This window comes from Anarhichas minor, unplaced genomic scaffold (genome assembly GCF_050575085.1).
Source record: "Anarhichas minor isolate MPS153535 unplaced genomic scaffold, ASM5057508v1 ptg000073l, whole genome shotgun sequence".
NCBI lineage: Eukaryota > Metazoa > Chordata > Actinopteri > Perciformes > Anarhichadidae > Anarhichas > Anarhichas minor.
In genome coordinates this window covers 9,785,001-9,802,500 of record NW_027466519.1, presented here as the reverse complement: position 1 = coordinate 9,802,500, position 17,500 = coordinate 9,785,001, and the positions used below count along the sequence as shown (strand labels likewise).

Here is a 17,500-nt window from a genome sequence, read left to right as displayed (position 1 = left end):
TTATTTAGAAAAATGACAGAATTCTCTCCCAATTTCCTCCGCCTGTGGCTCTTGACATGTCAAGACGCTTGTCTCGGTCACGTGATACGTTACCTCAAAATTGAAGCCCACAAGTTAGCGAAAATGAGTAAATAACTTTTGGAGAGCTTCTTTGCAAAGAGGAAAGGCCACTAAGGAGACAGAAGAAGAGCTACAAGAGATCTTCATTTAACAGACAATACCAGGAGTCTGATTAAATATCAGGAGTAATTCTGATGCGCCAAACCCACTCTGCAGAATATGTGGCGACAGAGGAAGATCAGCTGCTGGAGATTGTAAATGACGGTGGCCTTAAAAGTATGTTTGAGACAACAACTCTGCTGGTGTTTAGGATTAAAATCAAGGCTGAATATCCTGAGATCGCCACTAAAGCACTGAAAACCCTGCTTCCATTTCACACATCCTCTTTGTGAAGCGGGATGTTCTGCAGTGACGGCAATCAAAACAAAACGGAGTAGACTGGACATCAGAACACACTGCGGGTGTCATTGTCTCCCGTTACCCCCAGATGGGACCGTCTCGTTGCACAGAAACAAGCTCAGGGCTCCCACTGATTCAGCGTTATTGTGAGTTGTATTTATTTATGCATTTTATATTTGTTTTCATGCCGATCATATCATTTTATTTCGTCGTGTTTTTCCGCCACACCTTGTGCCGGTCCGTGAAAATATTGTCTTACATGAAACCGGTCCGTGGTGCAAAAAAGGTTGAGGACCTCTGGTATAAAGGACCCAAAGAAGAAATATTTGACCGTGGCTGCCCACTGCTCCTAAATAGTTACAGTAGAATGGCTCAAATACAGAGAATGAATTTCCCCAATGGGAATTAAAAAGTCGAATTAAATTAAGTAGAACATGTCATGTTTTTTCAAAAGTAAGGAATATGGGAAAGTTACAAGTGTGAAGCTCATCTTGATGTTACCTTGACAAATCCCATTTTTCCCACAGCCTCCTTGTGATGGTTGTCCACCTGACAGACCAAAGCATTGCAGAGGTGCACAGCAATTCTCTGGATGGACTCATCCTGCCTGGCTGGCTCCAGGATTTTCAGTAGCAGCTGGTTGACCCGACTGTACTGGAACTCCAGCTCCTCTGGAATACTGAAGTTACACAGAGTCAAGCAGCAGTTCCTCTGGACCTGGTGTGGGGCAGGGATGGGGACACAGTGGGAGACACACGAGGGTTTACGACTGACAACTGTCTGATGAGCAACATGATGTGGATCACAGTTGATGTGATTTGAATTTTATGATGTGATTTAATGAAGCCGCAGATAGTGAAAACTTTATCATCAAGCACATCTAATTCATATTTCTTTGATTTTGTTTTTAAGAATTTAACATTGTTATCACTTCTTCCTCATGTAAATATGTTTTTTTTATACAAAAGTATTCAGTCCACAGCAGCTGTGCCCATCCAGACACTTGGGCTGGATATCATTTGGATTCTGGAGCAGATACAAAACCATAAAGGTGCTCCAATCCAAACTTCTTCAAATGTTAGCTATTGCCATACAAATAGAGTACAAATATGAGCAAGACTGTTGCCGATACTCAGTGTTACACATTTTGGTCAGCACAAAAGAGGACTTAGGTTTAATAGCATTTCAAGTCTTTCTTTTTATAGGCACGGTATTGTTCTTTATTAAAAAAATGAGGCACTAGTGCCATTGTTTAGAAGGGTGATTAAATAGATATAGACCATTGTCACATGACTTGTGTCAAGTTTTTGGGTGGCTGTGGAGATAGAGCGGCCCTCCACTGATCAGAAGGTTAGGGTTTGATCCCCGGCCCCTGAAATTTACCCCAAATTTGTGCGAGTGTGTGAATGTTTATCGCTGCTGATGAGCAGGTGGCACGGTAGCCTCTGCCAACAGTGTATGAAAGAGTGTGTGAATGGGTGAATGCTGGCTTGTGTTGTCCAGTGGTGGGCCGTCAGGGCCTGCAAGGCCTTCTCTGCTGGCCTAAACAGAATCACAAAGCTATATCTATTTTATAATTTTATAATTTTTCTTAAATACACTACATGTATTATAATTTATAAAAATATTTTCCCCATTATCTTATTTTCTCATTGCACAGCTACTGTCTTCCTCAGTTGCTCTGCTTCCAGTGCAGCTTGTTTTAAGTAGAGCTTTTATCCAATCAGATCTCACCTCTGTGTCTCTAGGTAAGAACAGAGGCCCGAGGCCTGCAGACTCACAGGTGCAGCCAGTACAGATTAAAGTAAATGGAGACGATATTGTTGATTGTCATAGTGTTCAACCAATCAGATCTTTAGTTTGACATGTTGGGCGTATTCTTTGATGCGTCAGCGCCTGCGAGCCGGCCTATAATGACGTCAGCATAACGTGCAGTTCAGTGTCCATGCAGCTCTGCCGCGAGTGCAGAGTGTGCTGTGATTGGTCAGTGGGCGAGCACGTGACTATCGTGAAACGAAACAGCAGAGGCATGTCGGGTAGTGAATCACATCACGTGATGCAGCTCAGCCAATCAAATATGGGCATTCTGACTGAGTGATATGTACCACACACCATGACACAGGAGACTGAGACGAGGAAAGACACTGCAGAGCAGTACGTACAATGCTCAAGTTGTGAAAGTAAAATCATAAGACGATCTCTTTGGGCCGCGACTTGTCATTAAGGAGTGATGGTGGGTCCCACAGCCAGACCAGCTGAGACCCACTGTCCTCCATGAGCGCAGAAAACATTATATTTTCCTGAATATAAGCTTCTGCATTTTCCAGATGCTCTAGTACTATTCAAACGTATTGCAAGTCTTGTACCGAACGTTACGTACATAGGTACGTGCATGTAATACGTACATAGGTACGTACATTTAATACGTACATAGTTACAGCCTTAGAAACTGATAACTGTGGCGCCATCATGTGGTTATAAGGTGGTATTTCAGCTGCAGGACAACAGTGAAGGCCCAGGTATAAAATGCACGGCCCGCCACTGGTGTTGTCAAATGCTTTAAATGGTTGCTAAGACAAGAAAAGTCCATTTATTTGATTATTTGATTATTAAAACTCTGCCCTGTGACTTCCGTACTTTTCGGATCAATTATTTAGTTTCAGTAAAGCCAAACACACAATACAGGTGTTAGCGTTATGTTTCTACTGTGGATGGGATGGGGGGGTTGTGTGAAGGCACGTTGTCTTACATTTGAATTGTATGAAAGGTGCTTTACAAATAAAGTCTAATTGATTGATTGATACCATCAGACAACTGCATGAGTATGGAACTGCTTTGAGAAAAAATGTCCCTTTTAAAATTAAAGTACAATACTTCACAAATAAACGTGAAGTTGAGGCCAGTTCCTCAGAGGTGGGGATGAGGCCACAGAGCAGACTTACGGTGACCTCCTGGTACTGCTCCATTCCATTTAAGACCACCTGAATGACCTCTCTGCGCAACCGCACACTCTGGTCACTGCGGTACTCTGTGTTGGTGAGGTAGAACAGAGCAGCGCTGCCCGTCACCTGGATGCTCTTATCATATTTATGGCACTTTAATGCTGCTATGACAAGCTGAAAGGACAGAAAGGGTAAAAGAGAGGTATGAGAGAGTGGCACAGGCATAACATGCAGAAACATTCAAAGAACGACCCAAATTAAACTCATCATACTTGCAAAGCTCGGAGCAGTTGGCTGCAGTGCTGTATCCTGGCGATGTCAAACAGCTGATTGATGGCTCTGTGTGCCAGCTCAGGGCGAAACTCTGTGTAACCCTCAATGGCATTTAGGACCTGGTCTTCATTCTTTGATCCAGTCACCTGAAAAAGGCAGAGAACACACAGATGTAACCCACAAAGCAGAAGCATTATTAATATGTACACTGTACCTATTTTAAAGAATTCATTTTCCATTTCAATCACAAAATGCTGTAACTCGTTTGTCATAATGGACTGTCTGTCCATTAGATGTGATGCCCAAAATAACCATTATCAGCCTTAAACTGTAATGTGTGTGCAGCCCATCAGATGACCAGTACCTTATAAGCAGGGATGTGTGTCACATTACAGAGGGTGGTGTCGTACAAGCCCAGAAACTGCAGCGGCCTCTTGAGGTCCTGGAAAGGATAAATGCTGCTCTTGCAAGGCTCGATGCTGAAAGAGAAAAAAAACTGGCTTGTTCAGAAGGTCATTGTTCATCTGAAAGACAACATTTCTCTCAATATCCAACGTACACTCTAGAGTTGGTTACCCACCTTGGCCGACCCATAGCTTCTTCAAAGTGCGGAACTGTGCAGTTGTCTAGCATAATGTGACCTGAGACGTCCAGTGACACCAGGTTGACCAGACGCTGTACAATGGCCGTCAGGATTTTCCTGGTCATCTTAAACTTAGAGGTCCGCCTGCTCTCCCGCGAGACGTCAAGATGCCTGAAGAATGCAGTCTTATCAATGACACATTCTTTTCAAATGATTAGTGGCCATGTAAAGGGAACACCACATGTATTTGGACATTAAAATGAATGGAAATTCAGTTTTGTCAGTTATAAAAGGTATGCACACTGACATTTCAATGGGAGCAAACATATTAGGAGAAACTTGAAAACATCCAAACCTCTGCTTTAATACACTATGATTCAAAGTTGTATATCAATAAAAATGAAAAAGGAACAGAAAGATATATCTCCATCCATTAGTCCATCATTAATACATTAGATAATGCATGTACAGGGCTCCACACATTTAACGGCCTTCCCCTTGTACACCACTGAAATAAATAACCTGACAAAGTTGATCCATTATGTTCACCAGCTAGTCTCTTTGTCTGTCTGAGGAAAGCAGTTGCCTGCTGCAGCCAAAAACGATACTAGCAGAGAGAGAGAGAACTCAAACAGTCAAGTAGTAAACATTAGCTGAAACTCACTTTCAAGCTCCAGAGGGCAGCTGCAGATTTAGCTGATAATTCTGTTTAGGTTCATCACCATAATATGAAATGACAACGTGGTGTATGAAATTCATACATATTGATTACAGCTGCTGTAAAGTGACTCAAACCTCATAATTTATATCGACTGCGTATTATTTTTAAGCCACATGTATCTGATTCTTCACAAAATATTCCACACCTTTAATACGATGATTTGTAGGATGGAACTTAATGCGCTGGGTGCTAAAATCTATCTTGAGCAAAATATGCATGTTTGTAAATGGTAAATGGACTGTACTTGTATTGTGACTTTCTAGTCTTCCGACCACTCAATAACACTACATGTTATTCACCCATTCATACACTGATGACAGGGGCTACCATGCATCAGAGCTAACCAGCGATCCTCTGATTGAAGGACAGCCGCTCGAACACTGAGCCACAGATGCCCTTTGTGTGATTGGTGGAGACGGTTTAAGGCACCAGTATCCTCCAGCAAAAGTGCTTGCTGGATCGGTCAAACATATGAAACCACCAACACATCTCAAGAGTAAGAATTAAGCCTGTTTTTTATTTAGCAGGTATAAAATATATAATAAAATCAACCCAGCTGCAGTTCATCTGATCAGCATAAAGAGCAATTAAATAAGCTCTAATGCTGGGCTGTATGAATTTCCGTTCCCTCCTCCCATATTTTGCTCCTCTAAACATGACTGCCATAAAACACATATTGCATGACAAGCTGTGCAGCTTTTCTGACATGTTTCCACTGCAAAACCTTGGTGTGGTCTTTTAGTAAAGAAGGATAGCGCAATTTGACTGTTAAGAACTTAATATGGACAATGAAGCCTCTCAGTCATCACTTGTGACCCACTAGAGGTGTGTGCTGGTGTCTGGATCTACGGAGACCCTGCCCTCCGCCTGGATTTCCTCTACTCCGCCTATTTTGTTGTGTTCGGGACTCTTCTCTGCATGTAACCCCCAGCCAATCAGCAGGATGGGCAGCCCATTCTCATTCCCAGGTCAAACGCACCACGGTATGGCACTGTTTAGTGTCTGTATGATAAAAGACAGCAGCCAACAGGGTGTTTCTTCACTGTGTGTATGTGTTTCCTCTGTCCGAATCTCTCTCTGCTGTGTGCTGCAGACACAATGAGAGCAAACAGCCCACAGCTGCATGAAGCTCAAATTAAAATTCTGCACCTTCCTACAGGTTTGTACGGAGGTTTTTGTTCATTTGTGCCGTGAAACAAAGAAAACATGGTGTTTTTTAAATTCTTCTGATTCACTATCTGGCACATTTTGAAAACTGTGCTAAAAAAAAAGCAACCGACAATGTGGTTAAATAGTATACCTTTAAGGTATAACGCATATTTTTACAACCACCTGCTCACCAGTCAAATGTGTGTTGTGTTTTATCACTTATCTATTTCAAACAGGCACTGGCAAAATATTCAAAGACTGAAATACCAGGGTGTGGTAAGAGCATAATGACAACTTGTACATAAAAGCCCCCTCCCTCCTTACCTGAGATTAGTGATCTCCACCACTGTACTGACCAACTCCTCTGACAGGTCCACATTGTAGAGAACAAGAGAGGCCAGTCTATCTTTCCACTGGCTGAGAAAAGCTGTCCCCAGCAATTGTACATTAGACAGATCTAGTGAGGTGAGAGACTTCAGGGGTTTGAGCAGGTTCTCAGCATCCACCTCATCAGGCAGGCCACCTAAGTTGAGCAACCTGAGGCGGTTGAAGCCCTCGAAGTTAAAGTCCGTCTCTAGTGCTTGCCTAGAAGCAGGGCTCTCCTCGTCCTCGTCCTCAGTGTCTTCATTGCAGGCGAGCGGGGCGCCGCCCTTCCTGTAGAAGATGTGGCTGCAGCCGAAGAGACAAAGAGACACCATGGTCTCACGGAAGCAGGTCAGTGTTTTCAAGCTGCGGGACGACAGACTATTGCAGTAGGTGAGGTGGAGCTCAATCAGGTCCTGGCAAGACAAACAAAGTCAATAATTACTGAATCAGTGAATCATTTAGAAAATGAATTATGCTCCAATTAAGGGTAAACAATAAATGGACTGTACTTGTATTTCTCTTTTCTAGTCTTCCGACCACTCAAAGCTCTTTAACACTACATGTCATCATTCACACCCATTCATACACTGATGACAGGAGCTACCATGCAAGGTGTCACCTGCCCATCAGAGTTATCTAATCATTCACCGCAAGAACAGCCTGTGGTAGCTATTTGGGGCTCAGTATCTTGCCCAAGGACACATGGACATGGACTAGTGGAACTACCACTGAGCCTCAGTCCCCAGCTCCGATTGATCTGCCATCGGTATTGGTCGTTATTCGTTCTAAATACTTTGATTTGAGGTCTCTTTTAAGGCTGATTGAAAGAGATGATCGATTCTGAATTGAAACACTTTCAATACATATTGTTGCCTGTTTTCTCGCCTGCTCTTTAATTCGCTATGAGAGCATAACAGCTGGACACACACAGGCCCGGTCCACGGCCTGCTGGAGGATCTGGGTCTGTCTACGGTGGACCGGTCTCTGCTGGAGGATCTGGGTCCATCTACGGTGGACCGGTCTCTGCTGGAGGATCTGGGTTTGTCCCTGGTGGACCGGTCTCTGCTGGAGGATCTGGGTCTGTCCACGGTGGATCGGTCTCTGCTGGAGGATCTGGGTCTGTCCACGGTGGACCGATCTCTGCTGGAGGATCTGGGTCTGTCCACGGTGGACCGGTCTCTGCTGAAGGATCTGGGTCTGTCCTAGGGCTGGGCTGGTTTTAATTTCCCGTACGATATGAATTTTTCATATACCGTCATACCGGTGCCCAGCCGAGGCAACTTCTGTCGCTCTTCAACAGGCAGCAAAATATATTATTCGCCGCTGAGAGCGCTGCGGTCGGAGCTAGTTGTCTTAACTGTATTGAGAGGGAACCCTAGTCATGGTCATAACTTTATAATAACAATTAACAACCCACAACTAACGCTCTTTAACAGGGCAAAACACCACGACACAACAGTTTGTGACACAAACAATTTGTAACACTAATAATTGTACATTTATAAAATTTCCCCGCCGAACTGCATGCTGGGTACAGCTCGCTAACAACAGTCTGCTAACAGCTGGGAGAGGCTCTGTCGCTCCAGTAACATTACATTAAAGAACAGAAAAGAGCGATGCAGGATGAACAAAGACTGAACAACAAAAGGTATTTTGGTCAGACACATATGCAACGCTGATTACCGTAATATGTGTGGTATTTGTTATAAATGTACGTTGGTGATAAGAAGCTGTACATGGAGGGACTTAGGACCCAGAGGAATGTAGGTGAAGGAAACAGGAAGTGATGGAACGGAAGACACGCCACACAAACAGCTGTTCGCCGCTTGCTGGCCGGTTGACCGGCAGGTTCTTTTCGGCGTTAATTAATTAATGCTTTAACGCGGAAAAGAAAATACCGTGATATACCATGAAACCACCAGAATCTTACAAAATACCGTGATATGCATTTTTGGTCATACCGCCCAGCCCTAGTCTGTCCACGGTGGACCGGTCTCTGCTGGAGGATCTGGGTCTGTCCACGGTGGACCGGTCTCTGCTGGAGGATCTGGGTCTGTCCACGGTGGACCGGTCTCTGCTGGAGGACCTGGGTCTGTCCACGGTGGACCGGTCTCTGCTGGAGGATCTGGGTCTGTCCACGGTGGACTGGTCTCTGCTGGAGGCCCTACTGGAGTTTGAGCTGAAGGAGTTTCTCCATGATTTCATCAGAATCTGAATCGGTGGCTCCGATGACGAGCATGAAGAATAACTATATAGAAATAGACCATCTTCTCTCTAAAGGTCTTGTTTACTGATGAAGGTCATATAGAAGATCAGGACTAAACTGAGACGGTTTCATAATTAATCAAAAGTTCCTCACAGTAACTTTAAATAATAGATTTAAATGATATTTGGTAGAACACTTTGAGCACTTGCAACAAGGACATGATCCTGAAGATCTTCTTTTGAACCTATTTTTATTCTGAGGTTTTGGTTATTAAAAATGTAAATAAGGAAAATGACTTAACTATACCAAAAGTATAATTGAAAATGCCCTTATTTGGATGAAACTTTCCCCACTGGTTTCTGTGTTAGACTTGTCTTTTCAGAGAAATATTTAAGTAACAGAACACAAACTGAGCGAAGAATATAAAATTTGACTCATTATCACAAAGAATGGCTCTTACCCAATTCAAATTAAACATTAAAGGAGCACTCATTCAGAGAGTGGTCCAAGAACTGTTTACGAAGGGTGCTCCGATCGGTCAGCCATTGATTATCAGCCAATATTTGTTGTAAATACTTTGATCCGTGGTCTCTATAAAGACCGATCAGAAGAGCCGATCACATGACGCAAAACCATTTCTCTACGGGCCAATAAAGTGGCTTCACTGGGGTTGTGAGTCCCTAAAGCCCCTGTTACACAGCGTGTTCAAGGCTGGACAGTTATGCCATCTCACTGTTCTGCATGAAAAGGTTCAGACATGGAAGGCGGAAGGGGGCCTCGGTGCTCTGCTGCTAAGCTGGCAGTTGAGGTAGTCACACAGTTGAATCGACGTCAGTGTAAAAGGGACTGAGGACAGTTAGCCGTCATGTCTATGGCTTAAACTGTTAGCCAGTTAGTAACCTCGCCTAACCTATTGGTACTGACGTTAGTAGTTTGTTAGTTAACCACACATAGCAATGAATCCTGGGAGACACGGCAGAAAAAGACATTTTCAGGTGACCAAAGGGTTAAAATCGTCTTTCATGAAGTGAAAACACACCGTGAAAAGATTAAAGTTATAAGACAGAAACACTGAAAACTGTCAGACCGGACGACGCTGTAGTAGCGACCTGTCAATCACAAGGTAGCCCCGCCCTAAAGCATACCCTACTTTATGGTCAATTTGACTCTAAATGGACCATCATGCTGTATTGAAGAAGACTTAAAACTAGCGAATGAGGCTCATGTTTACAATGTTTACTGACGTAATAAATCAAGAGAGAAGTAGAGTCATTTTCTCATAGACTTCTATACAACCAGAGGAGTCGCCCCCTGGTGGACACTAGAGAGAATGCAGCTTTAAGGCATTCTAGCATTGGCTTCAATTTTCAGACCCGGAGGTTGGCTCCTGGCACACATGCACTTTACAGCGACACTGTTGTGTTACACATCATGCCGGCATGCAATCTAAAATAGCAACTGGTGCAGCAATATGCCAGCTTTGTTTGGTTTAGTGTAAAAAAAACAAAGCCAGTGTAATGAGTGGTCTTCTTTACAGCAGTATTGCAGGATCTCTGTATAAAAAGAGCTTATAAGAGAGAGTGTCTCTAAGAGAGAGGGTGGACTATGTTGTCATTGTCAAGTTGACAATTCATGCTACTTCGTCATCTTCACATTTTTATACTTAAATAGATAATGCTACATGATGAATAAAAGGCTTCAAATAAACCCTGTGATCTCTGATTGGTATCGGCCAACACTGCTTCCAGCGTTCGGTGATCAGCCCCTAAAATCCTGATCGGAGCACCCTTACTGCTTAGCCTAACAAAGCCATAGCCTTAACTGCTGAGTAAGAGCCATACATTAGGATAAAAAACAGCTGAATGCTGACAATATTATATGCAATGGCTTGATTACTGCCATAAAGGTAAACCTAAACTTTCCATTATACTTGTTTATTGCTTTCTAACATTGTGTTCATACTAGTGCTGGGCAACGATTACAATTTTTAATCGCGATTAATCTCATTGTTATGCGCAAAATTCAATAATGAATTCAAAAGTAGCGTATTGTGCACTTTTATTTTAAAAGTACTGCTATATGAACAAAAGTGCAATAATATTTGGTTTGCAAACACTTTAAACAAATAAGGTTCTTTTTAATTAACAGAAGTATTCCCTTTACACAGTAGCAGTTAAAATATTTCTTGTATATGATATATATTTTATGAAATCAACACAACAAAAAAAGCAATGTGTGTTGAAATAATATTCTATGAATAATTTAAGCCACTATAATTGAATCGAAACTCTTCCCCAGATTGGACTGCTTAGTACTTGTTGTGGAAGTCCCAGATGTCAGGAAACTAAACGCCGTCATGTCTGGTTCATAACAGTCCGGAGGAGCTCCGTGGATTTTATCGAGCTGTATTCACTGTGTCTAGTGAGCCACACGTCGGCTGTTTACTACAGCTGTATGAACACTAAATAAACTGATTTTGTTGTGATTTAACTGTAATAAACAGACAAAAAGTGACTCCAAAATATCTACATAATGATGCAGATTAAAAAGTCTGAATTCATGTTCTGTTAGTTCTCTCTGCAAGACGACAAGCAAATAACCTTTAAAATACTTGTTTTCTCAACGGAGTCTGGATCGATCGGTGCTAGGCTAAGCTAACATTGTAGCAGCTCCATCAACATAACGTCATATAGACGTAAATACGGCAGCGTCTATTCATTGTTTGTACCATATGGTTTACACACAAACATTTATACACATAGTTTGGTCCGGTCTCCACTAATATGAGGTATCGTAGATTCTGGGTGAACACAGACGGCTACAGTATGTGTTTCCTGATTCAATGTCAGGACGTCAGTGATGACAGGAGGAGCATCTCAAAACTGATAGGCTATCGCGCCGCAGCGCCCACCCCAAATGCTCTCATTGGTTGAGACGCGTGATGACGCCCATCCCAAGCCAATCCTGATCAACATCCCGCTCCTCCTGTGACCCATGGTCTGTCTGTCTGTGCATTCAGAGCCAGTGAGCAACGGACTTTCAAAATAATAATTTTTTTTTTTTTTTTTAAACTGCGTTAACGCGCGATAAAATAATTGTCGACGTTAATTAATGAATGCGTTAACACGATAATAACGCGTTAATTTACCCAGCACTAGTTCATACAGATCGACAGTAAGTGAGGTAGATCAAAACTGAATGTGGTGTGATTTTCCAGAATCAAAATAAACATTTATAATTGACAGTATGGTTAATAAGTTAATGGTTCTCCTTAGTTTTCATTTACAAATAAAAGGTTTAGAGAACATGACTGTTTGTGATATGCTGTTTCATATACACTGTCTACCGCAGTCATGGGAATGAAAACTACAAAAATAAGAGTAGGGTGGTAAAAAAACAATAAATATAGTTCCTTCAATTCTCCTTTAAAAAGTGAATGACGATACTTTCATTGTCTAAGTTTTCTCGTTGAAATGTTCTACAGAGGGGAACTGGAAAATGAAAGCTGGAATTGGCTTCTTCTGAAAACTAGTCCTTGTCTAACTTTTGAAGTCCCACCTGTTTTTTAATGGCCTCCAGATCTCTGTCACGTACAAAGTCTTCTCTCAGCTGTACCCTGGTCAGTCTGGTGCTTCGAGGGTCTGAAAATAGTTGGAAGAAGCTCTCCTCTGGTTCAAAGGTACTGTCTGTGTGGACCAACTCCATGTATCTGTTTAAACAAAAAAGGAAACAACATATAAACAACTGTAATATTTTGACAAACATGGGGAATTTTGACAGATGGAAATTTCAGAAATTGGGTAACCATCAATGGACTCGGTTACGTACGTGTTGACCAGCTTATCGCAGATTTCGCTGGGAAGGAAGATGTCCGAGCGCAGACTAAGCTTGCTCCTGAATCCCTGGTAGCACATGGTCTTCCTAAGGTTCCTCAGGCAGAAGATGGTTGCCAGAGTCATGAGGCTGTCAGGGTTGTCTCCTGCTTTGGCTGCCATGTTAGCCTCTTCTTCTCCTGCTCAGATCAATGACCTTCGGAGGCTTTCATTGAACACAATAAAGGGTTAGGAGAAATGTATTTGCACAGGAAGCTTTTTCTGGTGGGAAACAGCAAAACAGTTCCACTTGACATTGTGAGGTACATAATTAATATTTACAATGTGAGGATTGAATAGAAGCATTGAAAATGTTTCATTTTTCCACTATCTTTGACATTCATTGGAGTAAAACATGAATGTTTTAGATGAATAAATATTGTTGTGTAATATTTTCTGTGTGGTGGACCTTTTGCTGGGACCATGTGACAAACTAAACTAACGCTGAATGCAATGAGGATTATACACAGAGTAACAGACCTGGCAATTAAAGTAACGCTCATAACATTCAAGTCATTACACTTATGTTCTATGACTCGTACTTTATTTTCTGTTTGTACGAAATACAATTGTAACGTTAGACATATTTCTTTCAGAACAGCTTACCGCCACAATAACCTGAGCCGATATTGTCATTATTAGACCACCTCTTTGCAGGCATTGCACACCTTTAACGCTGAGGACAGTTAGCCGTCATGCCTATGACTGACACGGTTAGCAACTAATGTTGGCTACTTTGTAACAACTTGTGTCAACATTAACATTTCAAACTAAATTATCTTATTTATTTTACGCTGAATGGCTCCTGCTGATAAGCTAGTAACCTCGCCTAAACTATTGTTACTAACATTACTAATTTGTTAGTTACCACACGGTAGAGACACGGCAGACTGTTACAAAGTTAGCTAGCTTCCTAGCTAGCTACACTGTACAACGATTTACTTTTACAAAATTAACGACAGATAGTCACTGACAAACAGACAACAACTATACGCCTACTCACTCACAACAACTGAAAATACCAAAAAGCTACACTTGTTGTTTTAAGTTAAGCTTCAACTTGCCGACACGGTGTCACCAATGCATTTCAGCCTCTAAATTAGCTTGTGGCTAACGATGACTTTCCCTGCTATGATGTTAGCTAACATAGCTAGTGGGGCTAGCGCTAGCAAAGAGCTCTGTATGCTGGAAATACAGACAACAAACAGTAGTCAGCTGTGTTTGAGCGCATGGCTTATCAACCAGTGCTTTACCTTAGCTTTCGCCAAGGCTATATGTCTTGATGACGGCGAGAAATTGAGTTATTATCATTAGTCTTCACTCATCTGATTTTCGTTTTCGTCCGATGTCAACAAACAGACTCCTCCTCCTCCTACTTCTTCTTCTCCTCCTCCTTTCCCCCCGTCTCTTCCTCCTGTTCTTCCAGTGTTGGTTCTTCCTCTGCCTCTTCATCTATTCCATCACTCGTCCATCCAGGTCCAATGTTTGTACTGATTTAGTATATTCTAATTAATATGTTACCTGTCACGAATGAATATCTCGTACTCCTGTTTTTATTAAGTTGATAAGTAATTCTAGTCATTATTGGTAGTTGTGCTAGTAGTATTACTTTTACTGTCAACTTGGAATGAAAACCCAATTTATTAGGTTTGATGGAATTTTTTCTCAAAATTCATCTTTATAAAAATGTAGTTCCTTTAAATATTTCTGTTTAGGCAAACTGATTTAGGATATATCCAATTTTCTTATCAAAACCATTTAGAAGAAACCTAAATGGGCTCTAGTTGTTTTCCACTCTCCTTGTTTGTTTGTGCTTTTATGCAATTGTGTGCCAAACAGTTCCAACCTTGCAACATGGTTTATTTTGTGTTATAATTCTCTGAATCTTTACTTATATGCAATGATAGAAATTACTTTTTCAGTTCCAGATGGGCAACATGGGCCCCATATCCCAGGAGCCCTAAGCCCTAGATAGATTGTATACGCTAATTTGGTTAATTTCAAATTTGTTATAACAATTTGCACCACTAAAGTATGATAACTAAGGCAGATCCTGCAATATTACCTGATCGTGTGGCCCTGTTTCAGGCTATGTCAATGGGGGCTGAACAGCAAATTTGCCCCCATGGGACCCCCTTCGTCCAGCCATGGCGGTGTGCTCTGCAGAGCTTTCCTTCAACAGTGTTTCAGTGAAGCAAACTGTTTTGTTTATTTATTTATCTAATCAATGTTAACCTTTAAACAAACAAAGGCTTATTTGGTGTCTTATTGCACTGCAGTAACAGAAACATCAGACGGTCGTATCACACAGGGTGTGTGTATTCATCACCATGTGTTTTCAGGCAGCATGACATACAGTGGCACTGCAGCTGTTGAGGGATGGAAGCGAGTGACTTATCCTTGGTCCAGTTCAAAAAATCTCAATAACTACTGTCCCAGATCTAGCACTATCATGCACCATAATCCTGACATTTCCACTTGTTCACAAAATAGAGAGGAAGAACAGGGCTGGAAATTGAGCATCTGAACAATCACAGGGCCTATCATCCTTCTAGTTACAAAAACATTCATCCTCACTGACATGACATACATATACTGAATGTTTCTTTATGATGTGTATGAAGTGAAATATACTGTGTATTCAAACCCAAGATTCAAGTTTGTTTTATAGCTGTACCATAGATCAAATTGACATGTGTTGTATCCGTATCTTGTGTGTGTAGAATGACTAGCCTTCAGGGGCAGGGCAAGAGGGGTGGCCAGGGGGGGGGGGGCACCCCTGGGATCTGATAGGCACCCTCACCAGAGTTAGAAGCGCTTGTCTGGTAATCTGTCCACAACCGTAGATCTGTAGTTTAGGTGTGAGAGGCACAAACCGGGTTAGCCAGGGGTCAACCTCTTGTACAGTTGGTCATGATTGAGGAGTGGTGAGAAAATTTGGCTGAACTACAAGCTAATTTCAAGCAGAAAACACACATTGCCTGTATTGCTGGATTAACATCATACGCCAATGAAAATGTATGTGATTATGTGCACAGCACAATACAATAATTTAGTGAGTACTTCCTCTTTAAAATCACACAAGCCTTGACGATCTTGAGCACAACTAAATAGATAGATATATCAACGAAATATGCACAGGCTCAGATTCAAGCATTGCATATATCCAGATAGTGAGTCATTCATATCCCCTTCGTCTTTTCTTCTTACATTGATCATGGAGGCTGTATTTACTTACTTATAATCTGCTCATACTCAAAGCCTTTCTGCCCTCTAGTGGTTGTCAGAAGTTGTGTCCTTTTCTACAGACAACACACTTGCAGGGTAACACACTTGCATAACGCACATAAACATAAATAATACAAAATAAGACTAAAAGGCAAATACATTACAAAGAAAACAAGTCCATCAGAAGTAGTAGGGAAAAAGCTTTTATAAATCTAATGGAGTTTTACTTTTTTTGTTGTTCAGCAAACTAGGAGAGTTGAGAAGAGAGGTAGAGGTAAAACCTTAGGGAGTGAGTTATAGAATTTCTGTTTATGAATGAAACATTTGGCAAATAAAATAATGGAATGAATCAAATGTTCAAGAGCACCTTCATATGAATTTGCACAGTAAAATATCTTCAAAGTTAAAGGAATAAACAAAACTGGTGACTTCAAAAAAAGGTGATGACACCAAACAGTGACGCTGTGGAGCAGCTGTGACAACAACCCACCGACAGTCGTTGTTCGGAAAAGGTCTATTTATAACTGCACATTAATTCAAATTCTACCTGTGAAACTTTAATACACAAATGTAACGTTGTGTTTAGAAAGCCCGGGCTTGCTGCCAACATATGAGCCCACTTGTGACTCTGGATGGTGTCTGCCTAGTTGTTGTGAAGACGGAAGTGACAGGAGGACTTCCCTCTGGCCAGTTCTTCAGTCTTTTTGGAAACAGTTAAAGGAATACACCGCCGCCTGTCAAGACACCATCATGTCATCTGCGTACAGAAACAGGTGGGACACCGTCAATCTTTGTTTTTGCATGAGATGCAGCACACACGGACATTCAAAAACCTGCGCTATATCCTTTACCGTAGCAGCTAGCACCCTAACTGCAAACTGGTATTAACTTCAGTCTAGCTAGCACAGAACAAACTCAGTCGAGTGTGAGCCAACAGAAGCATTTCATTCGTACATGCTGGTCTGACTTTACGTTTAATGTCGAAAACAGCGAGACTTCGTGGTGCTTTACCAGTTAACTAATATAGCAACTTCAACGATTCAAGTAGCTATGCTAGCTCCCTGTTAGCACATTAGCTGACACATAACGTTAACGTTACTTCCTTTTAGCCCTGACTGGCTAACAATTAGCTATCCAGCTAACTGCTAGCTGTATTTGCTGACACCGTAAGGGAGACAATGCTACTTAATTCCAGTAATTTGTCATCCTGATGTTGAATTAGCTAATGACAAATGAACCGAACCATGCTTCCTTGGAAAACCATGAAAACTCATTTCATCATGTTTTTCATGTAGTTGCCTTTTTCTCTGCTTCAGTGTATTTTAATCCACGTTGTCAATATCAACTGTTGTATGTAAGAACTTATAACATTGGTTGATTCTTAATGTATCATGTTTAAATTATTCTTTATTCCTCAAATATACCCACCCATACCATCTTCCCACAACTCATAATATACACAATTTACTTTTATACTCAACAGGATTTGTTCTGGCTAGAAATGAGGCAAAAGTGGTTTCTCAAATGTAATCATTACATTACATTACAGTCATTTAGCAGACGCTTTTATCCAAAGCGACTTACAATTCAGATTCTATCACATCTCTAATTGTTTGAAATATGATTTAAGAAGGAAAAGGCAAAATGAATGCGAACAAGGCCCCATAGAGAATCTCATACCTATAGTAAAAAAAAATAATT

General features: G+C 41.5%; 2 protein-coding genes across 8 annotated transcripts in view; one reads left to right on the top strand and one right to left on the bottom strand.

Moving 5' to 3' along the window:
* The window catches only part of zer1 (zyg-11 related, cell cycle regulator), a 23,201-nt gene extending 9,225 nt beyond the window's left edge, over window positions 1-13,976 (bottom strand). The window contains exons 1-9 of one of the 7 annotated variants that reach the window (XM_076079565.1): window positions 13,825-13,976; window positions 12,528-12,737; window positions 12,258-12,408; window positions 6,452-6,906; window positions 4,255-4,428; window positions 4,039-4,153; window positions 3,674-3,820; window positions 3,402-3,575; window positions 961-1,176 (exon numbers count right to left, since the gene is read on the bottom strand). In XM_076079565.1, the coding sequence (XP_075935680.1) occupies window positions 961-1,176; window positions 3,402-3,575; window positions 3,674-3,820; window positions 4,039-4,153; window positions 4,255-4,428; window positions 6,452-6,906; window positions 12,258-12,408; window positions 12,528-12,694 (1,599 nt within the window). In that variant the 5' untranslated portion in view covers window positions 12,695-12,737; window positions 13,825-13,976. The other 6 variants (XM_076079568.1, XM_076079569.1, XM_076079570.1 and 3 more) reach the window with 6 other exon arrangements.
* Window positions 13,977-16,273: 2,297 nt separating this feature from the next.
* The window catches only part of tbc1d13 (TBC1 domain family, member 13), an 11,868-nt gene continuing 10,641 nt past the window's right edge, over window positions 16,274-17,500 (top strand). The window contains exon 1 of the mRNA XM_076079604.1: window positions 16,274-16,572. Within this exon, the coding sequence (XP_075935719.1) occupies window positions 16,550-16,572 (23 nt within the window). The 5' untranslated portion in view covers window positions 16,274-16,549. The remainder of the gene's footprint in view (window positions 16,573-17,500) is intronic.